The sequence below is a fragment of the Neophocaena asiaeorientalis genome, unplaced genomic scaffold, assembly GCF_003031525.2.
Source record: "Neophocaena asiaeorientalis asiaeorientalis breed wild unplaced genomic scaffold, Neophocaena_asiaeorientalis_V1.1 scaffold313, whole genome shotgun sequence".
Taxonomy (NCBI): Eukaryota; Metazoa; Chordata; class Mammalia; order Artiodactyla; family Phocoenidae; genus Neophocaena; species Neophocaena asiaeorientalis.
Window position 1 is genome coordinate 935,600 of NW_020175412.1, and position 8,263 is coordinate 943,862.

The following is an 8,263-nucleotide window of genomic DNA, read 5'->3' on the forward strand; positions in this document are numbered from 1 at the left end:
TATATATATTTTTTTAACATCTTTATTGAAGTATAATTGCTTTACAATGGTGTGTTAGTTTCTGCTTTATAACAAAGTAAATCAGCTATACATATACATATATCCCCATATCTCCTCCCTCTTGAGTCTCCCTCCCACCACTTTCTGACTTACTTCACTCTGTATGACAGTACCATATATCTTTAAGCCCTTTAAAAATTAATTTTATCAGAGAAGATATACGTGGAACACCTACTGTGTATAAGGTACTGTTAGATTACAAGGTTAAAATAAAACTCGGTTAATACCCTCAAGTTCCCCCAAACTGTCCAACAAACATCTACTAAGCACCCATAGGTGCTGGGGAAACAGATATGAGAAAGACCTAGTCTCTGTCTTCGGGGAGTTCCCAGTAGAGCAGAGGAGACAGACTCATGAACAGACAACTTCAGTACAATGTGGTAAGTGCACGGAACAGTAGAGGTGAGTGTAGAGAGCTCTGGGAGTACGTAGGAGTTATTAACCTATCCAGGCTACACAGGGAAGGGATAGGAGTAGTGTTGGGAGCTTATAAAGCAATAAGAAGGTAAGAAAAGAACCATCTGGCATAGATACATATATAACAATGCCCCCAAACAGCCTTCTTACTTAATACTTGAGGAGCAAACTAAGGAGTAGAGTCTGTAGAAAACAATGAGTAAACAATGGGGTGACGAATTCTTTCCTCCTTCGTCTCCATATGTTGTGGTTAACCCACCACATATGCTCCCTAGAGGTTCCAATCCACATCTACAGTCTGAAACCTAAGCATCTCCATGCATAATGGGGCCTCAAGAAATGTCATGGAACACTGACTCTCATTGACAGAACAATATTTCCTAGGGGACACAGCCAGCCTCCCTGTTGCTCCAAACCAGCTGGAGGACTTGCAAAAGCCAGAAGCAACCACTTACATGGGCCTGGCCTTGAAAATGGAATGCCTCACCTTTCTCACACCAATTAGTGAAGGATGGAATCTGTATTAAAGGGAAGAATGCTAAGCGAATCTTTCCAGAAAATGAACGGAAAAGACAAGCAAGAAGGGGTGGGCATGTTCTTCAAATGGTAGGGCTCCTTGTTCTGTTGGGAATCATCCCAGAGCTGGAAATGCCAGAGCTGTGGGAGAGGGTGAGCAAATGAGCTAATGATCAAGCATTTTGACCTGGGTTCAAGTGGATATGGCAGAACTACCTTAGACCGTGTTCCAACTTCACTCTTTTCCTTAAATTTTATTTTATGCTCCTTTCCAAAAAAGTTGCTTTCTAGTTTTTGTTTGTTTGCTTGTTTATTCATTTGCAAAAGGGAGTTAGCAAACCCAAAACATGGTTGGATGTCAAAGGAGTTGGTTAGAACATTTGAGTCCTATACAAACACCATAATCTAAGGTCTTGGCCCAAGCTACAAACAATTTTCAAGAAACAACAAGTACACAGTGATTAAGTTGAAGCTAACATAAAAGGATTTCCAAAGTTGAGACCCTATGGATCCCACAGGGGAGAGGAATAAGAAGCACTTCATTGAGAGTTCCCTACTCAATATAGCTCTCATTAAGTGCTCACCAATTTAAATGTAATTCCACCAATAACCACTCTGTGAGGAAGGTGTTGTTATTCTCCCTATTGAACAGATAAGAAGGCAAGTTTCAGAGAGGTGAAGTGACTTTCCTGAGTTCAAACCGTTACTAAATGGCAGAGCCAGGATTTGAACTCATGCCTAACACACAGTAGAGTCTCAGCTCATGTGTATTGTTTATGGAATGAATAAATGAATGAACAGTCTTTTTGAGTAGAACTGTTCTGTATCTTGATTGGGTCAGTATCAATACCTGGTTGTGATGTTGTACTATAGTTTTGTAAGATATTACCATTAGGAGAACTGGGTAAATTGTTCAAGGGATCCCTCATTTTTATTCCTTACAACTGCATGTGAATCTACAATAATATCAAAATTAAAAGTTTAATTAAAATAAAAACTATGCTAAGGAAAGAAGCCAGACACAAAAGGCCACATATTATATTATTCCATTTATATGAAATGTCCAGAAAGGCAAATCTATAGAGATAGAAAGTTGTTAGAGATAGTAAAGTTGATAGAAAGTGATTGCCCAGGGGTGGGAATGGGGAGTGACTGCGCATGGGCCTGAGGGATCTTTTGGGGGCAATGCAAATGTTCTAAAACTCAACTGTGGTGATAGTTGCCCAACTCTGTAAGTTTACTAAAAATCATTAAATTCTACACTTACAGTGGATGAATTGTATGGTGTGTAAACTATGCCTCAATAAAGCATTTTTAGGTAAGTTTCTGTATATGTAAAATTACTGCAAAATAAAAGATTTATTTTGAAAAAATGAAGTAGTGTTAAAGAACAAAACAAAGACTTGAGACCCTCCCCAGAAAAAAGGAAAGACGTAAAAAGATCAATAACTATGACTATATCTATATGCCAAAATACATAAAATTAAAAGACAAATGACAAACTGGGAAAATATTTGCTACAGTTATAACAGACAGTGTGTCAGTATTCTCAATATATAAAAGCTTTTTAAATACTAGCATCCCCAAACAAAAATGGGTAAATGACACTCTCTTCGGATTCATTTGTTTACAAGAAAGAAAAGCCACTCTAGCTATCTTGTTGTAAAGATATAACAGGTAGTCTCATAGTCATCTAAGGACCAGAAAAGTGGTGTACACAGGGAATAGTACTGGAAAGGCAGGAACAGAGACTGCCCACTCTCTCACGGACCTGTGTAGCTCTTCTTTCTGCTTGACTGTTTCATCATCCTCTGAATCCTTAGCTCAAATTCTCAAGACTCTGGCAAGCCATGGATTGATTTGACTTGGATCAGCTGTCTACTGTGTGTCCAAATAGCTGCCACTATTATAAAGATAAGGCTTTAGATTATCTGAGACAGAGCAATAGACAGAACAAGCAAATTCACTGACATGTCTATGATAGACATAGACCAGCCATAGAAGTAAATACGTGTTTGGGAAAAATATGCAACCTCATCATTAGCAATCAAAGAGACAGAAATTTAAATAGCAAGAGACATTTTTTGCCCATAAAAACATCAAAGATTAATGATAATTCATGCTGACATACTACTGGGAGATAGGACAAATGGGTCTGGAAAACAATTTTTTTAATTAATTAATTTGTTTTTATTTTTGGCTGTGTTGGGTCTTCATTGCTGTGCGTGGACTTTCTCTAGTTCCGGTGAGCGGGGGCTACTCTTCGTTGTGGTGCACGGGCTTCTCATTGCAGTGGCTTCTCTTGTTGCAGAGCACGGGCTCTAGGCGGGCAGGCTTCAGTAGTTGTGGCACGCGGGCTCTAGAGTGCAGGCTCAGTAGTTGTGGCGCCCGGGCTTAGGTGTTCCGTGGCATGTGGGATCTTTCTGGGCCAGGGCTCGAACCCGTGTCCCCTGCATTGGCAGGCGGATTCTTAACCACTGTGCCACTAGGGAAGCCCTGGAAAACAGTTTTGCAATATGTATTGAGGACCTTTAAAATGGACATAACCTTTGACATAATAATTCCACTTCTAGAAATCTATCTTAAGGGAATGAATAATCAGAGATACAGCGAGATTTATATATGTGAGTATCTTTGTAGTATTTTTTATAATAAAAGAAAAACAATGAACAGTATGTGTCCAATATTATAGGATATTTAAGTAAATTGATAAACATACGAGGAACATACAGTCATTTAAAATCATATTTTTGAAAAGTATTTAATGAATGAAAGGTTCTTATAGTATTATGTTGAGTGAAAAAAGCAAGATATAATATTCTATGTATAGTGTGAAAGAGAGAGAAAATATTGAGATTTGAGATGCTAGGAAGAAAGAAGCCAAAATCGTGAACTTAACAGTGGTTATATCTAAATGGTAAGATTACAAATTATTTCCGTTTTTACTTTTCATTTTCTTCATACATTTTTTGGCTTTTTAAATGTTTTCTGAATGAGAATGAACTTGAACTTTTGTAATCAGAATAAAATCATAAATGTTGCTTAAAATTCAAAGACATGGAGGAAAGACATGGAGTAAAAGTAGAGACCACTAAATATTAAAGCATATTTAAAATTTAAGTCAGTATGGTACTGGCATGAGAAATAAAACACAGAATAAATAGGGTAGAAACAGATTCTTGTATGTGTGAGAATTTAATATAAGATATGGGAGGCTTCACCAAATAGTAAAAGAAGGATTATACCATGATTGAATTAGTTACAAATAGTAACCAAGAGTTCTGCTATGCCATATGCTAAGTGCTTTTACATTCATTTTCTCCTTTACTTATTACAACCTTTGAGATTTAGATAGTATTATCCCCATTTCAGAGATGAGTGAACTCAAGTCCCTAGAGCTTTAGGCATTTGCCCAGAGTCACATATAAAAGTAGTGGAACCTATGTTGGAACCAAGTATGTCAGATTCCAAGTCTCTATTCTGTTCTACCACATTCTATGTATATAAAGTTCCTGGCAAGGTATCTAGAATACAAGAGGCATGTAGTAAGTGTTATTCCTATGAGTAACTTATACTTTTCTGCATATATTATAATGTAATATTTAATGCTTTATATAGTATATACAATAATGTAAATACTAGTAATAGTAATATGATTAATATATCATCTTAATAACTCTTGTCTTTGTCCCCTGGCCTTCTCTGTGCCCTCAGCCAGTGCCTTTGTTCAGACCTCTTTGGCCACAGGTTGCTTCAGTTGCCTCCTAACTGGTATCCATACCTCTTGTCCCTTACCCTCTGAGCCAGTCAATATCAAACCAATCTCCTGCTGACAATCCTTAACTGTCTTCGTATATTTTCAGGGTGAAGGTCCAAATTTCTTAATATTGTTTCTGAGACCCTTCACGATCTGGCCTACTTTCTTTTTTTTCCCAGTTTTATTGAAAAATAATTGACATACATCACTGTATAATTTTAAGGTCTACAGCATGATGGTTTGATTTACATACATTGTGAAATGATTACCACAATAGCTTTAGTTAACATCCATCATCTCATATAGATACAATTAAAAAAAAAAGAGAAAAAATTTCTCCTTATGATGAGAACTCTTAGGTTCTACTCTCTTAATAACTTTCCTATATACCGTGCATCAGTGTTAGCTATAGTCACCATGTTGTACTTTACATCCCTAGTACTTACTTATCTTTTAACTGGAAGTTTGTACCTTTTGACCACCTTCTTCTAATTCCTCCTCCCCCACCTCCCCCATCCCCTGTCTCTGATAACCACAAATATAATCTCCTTTTCAATGAGTTTGGTGGGGTTTTTTAAATTTATTATTGTATTCCACATAAAAGTGAGATTGTACAATATTTTTCTGTCTCTGACTTATGTCACTTAGCATAATGCCTTCAGGGTCTATCCATGTTGTTGTAAGTGGTAGGATTTCCTCATTTTTGTATGGCTGAATAATATTCCATGGTATATATAAACACCACAACTTCTTTAGCCATTTGTTCATTGATGGATGCCTAGGTTGTTTCCATGTCTTGGCTATATAATACCACAGTGAACGTGGGGGTGCAGGTATCTTTTCAAGTGCATGTTTTTGTTTCCTTCGGATATAGCATTACAGGAGGTAGAATTGCTGGATGATGTAGTCGTTCTAGTTTTAATTTTTTGAGGAACCTCCATACTGTTTTCCATAGTTTGGCCTACTTTCTAATCTCACCTCCTGTCACTGCAAACCTGCTTAGCTCCAGCACTATGGGCCCTGGTATATCATACTGAACTCCACACCTCCATGCCTTTACACATGCTGTTCCCTCAGTCTAGAGCATCCTTTCTCCACCAGTTGTCTCACTGATTTCTATAGCCCTTTGTAACAGCTCCTATTGACTTTTTCTTCAGGATGCCTTCCTTACTCTTCCAGTAGTAGCCCTCTTCTGTGCTCCTGTAGCACCCTGTGCATTCTTCTATCTTGGTACTTAGCACACTGTCCTGTCTTTGTTGACATACGTGCCTGTCTCCTCTACTACCTAGATAGTAAGTAACCAAAGGCAGAGATTCTTTTATGTTATTTCATTGGAATTATCAGAACCTAGCTAGGGTCTGGCCCATGGCCAGACCCTAGCTTAATAAGTGTTTGTGAAATGAATAAATGAGCTTTTGTCACCTAATGATGCTTTTATCTTCTAGATATATGGTTCAGTGGCCTGGTGGCCGAATCCTGCATCGCCATGAGCTAGACACCTTCCTTGCACAGGCAGTATCTACTCAGCTTTATGAACCAGATCAGCTTCAAGAACTCAAGGTGATTTGATCGATCCTCATTTAAATTCTTTCTTTTATGAGCTCATAGCTTTATTTTAGGTCTTTTTTTCCTGGAGCTGGGGAGAAGAGTAAGTTCTGCAGGTAAATGTTTGATTTACTTTAGCCAAATATTTATGTCTATTAATAAAGCCAACACTGTTCACGTAGTGATAGGTGAGAATGGGTAGAAAAAAATGGATATTGTGTAAGGCAAATAAGTTGTGGCCCGTAGGCCACAGTAAGGTTTCCAACTCTTACAAAAGATGCTACAGGGGACTTATCCTGGTGTTCCCTGTTTGTCTCTGAGTAAATGTCCACCCTCCCTTTTTTATTGAAGTATAGTTGATTTACAATATTGTGTTAGTTTCAAGTGTAAGCACAGTGATTCAGTACTTTTGCAGATTATATTCCATTGTAGGTTATTATAAGATAATGGGTATAATTCCCTGTGCTACCCTCCCTTTTTAAATAATACTTATTGGGTGTTAGAGGAAAGTCTAGAAAAGCATAAGGAAGAAAGTAAATCCACCATATAACTGAAGGCAGTAGAATATAGTAGGTTGGAGGGCAGGCTCTGAAGCCAGGCTGGCTTGACTTTGAATCTTAGCTTCATTACCTTCTAGCTATGTGTCCTTGGGCAGGTTGCTTAACCCCTGTAGCTTCAGTTTCCTTACTTGTAGGGTTATGAAGATATTAAATAAAATAATCCATGCAAAACATTTAGAACAGTGTCTAGCACATTTTAAGTACACAGTACTCAATAAATATTAGGTACTAATGCAGGACATTCCTCTTCTGACTTCAGTAGCCATGGTCCTTTCAGGCCCTAGTATAAACTAGAAGATAAAGTCTAGTAAGTCTTACAAAATCTTGATTTCAGTAGGGTCAACTAAGGAAAAGATGAAAACAGTCTTAGACAGACAGTGTGGGTTCCTTTTTACAGTAAATGTGATACTGCTTGGTGCTAGAGCAGGTACTGACAACTCCACACCACACCTAGGAAGGGGCCTGCAAGTACTTCCCCTTTTCCTGGTAAAGCCATCTAACAGGCCAACTTGAGATAGCCACTGTGAACATTTTGATGTTTTTTTCGAGACTTTTGTCATGTATTTTCTACATAGTTGAAATATTATTTATGTAATTATATACTGTATTTTTAAACTTAATATAGCACATATTTTCTATGTCTTAAAATTTTCTGCTAAATATTTTATCATATGGATGTATCATTTAATTATTCTAATGTTGGCCATTTGGTTTCCAGTTTTCACCTATTATATGTAATTATTAACATCTTTTTAAAAAATTTTTTTAGGCTGCATTGGGTCTTCATTGCTGCGCGCGGGCTTTCTCTAGGTGCGGCGAGCGGGGGCTACTCTTTGTTTCGGTGCGCGTGCTTCTCATTGCGGTGCACGTGTTCCTCATTGCAGTGGCTTCTCTCGTTGTGGAGCTTGGGCTCTAGGCACGCAGGCTTTGGGAGTTGTGGCACATGGGCTCAGTAGTTGTGGCTCGCGGGCTCTAGAGCGCAGGCTCAGTAGTTGTGGCACATGGGCTTAGTTGCTCTGTGGCATGTGGGAGCCTCCTGAACTCGGGTTTGAACCCATGTCCCCTGCATTGGCAGGCGGATTCTTAACCACTGTGCAACCAAGGAAGTCCTGTAATTAATATCTTTATGCATAGAGCTTTATTCACATCTCTACTTCCTTAGAATAGATTCCTAAAAGTAGAATTTCTGAGTCAACAAATGTGAACATTTTTAAGGTTCTTGATATATATTGCTTAATTGTAATATACATTACTCATTAGTTTTATTTGAGTGTGCCCATTTATTTCACCATATCCTCATCAGCATTGGGTGTTCTTTTGGTCTTTAGTTTTGTTTTAATTTTTTTCTAATTTGACAGGCAGAAAAAATGGTTTCTCAAGTGTTTGTCTTTTTAAGGTTTTAAAGCTG

General features: G+C 37.9%; 1 protein-coding gene across 2 annotated transcripts in view; it reads left to right on the forward strand.

Annotated features, from left to right (window-relative positions):
* FAM120C (family with sequence similarity 120 member C) overlaps positions 1-8,263 on the forward strand; it is a 132,757-nt gene that overhangs the window by 111,742 nt on the left and 12,752 nt on the right. For both annotated transcript variants that reach the window (XM_024767194.1, XM_024767193.1), the window contains exon 11: positions 6,196-6,310. In XM_024767194.1, coding sequence (XP_024622962.1) covers positions 6,196-6,310 — 115 coding nt within the window. The remainder of the gene's footprint in view (positions 1-6,195; positions 6,311-8,263) is intronic.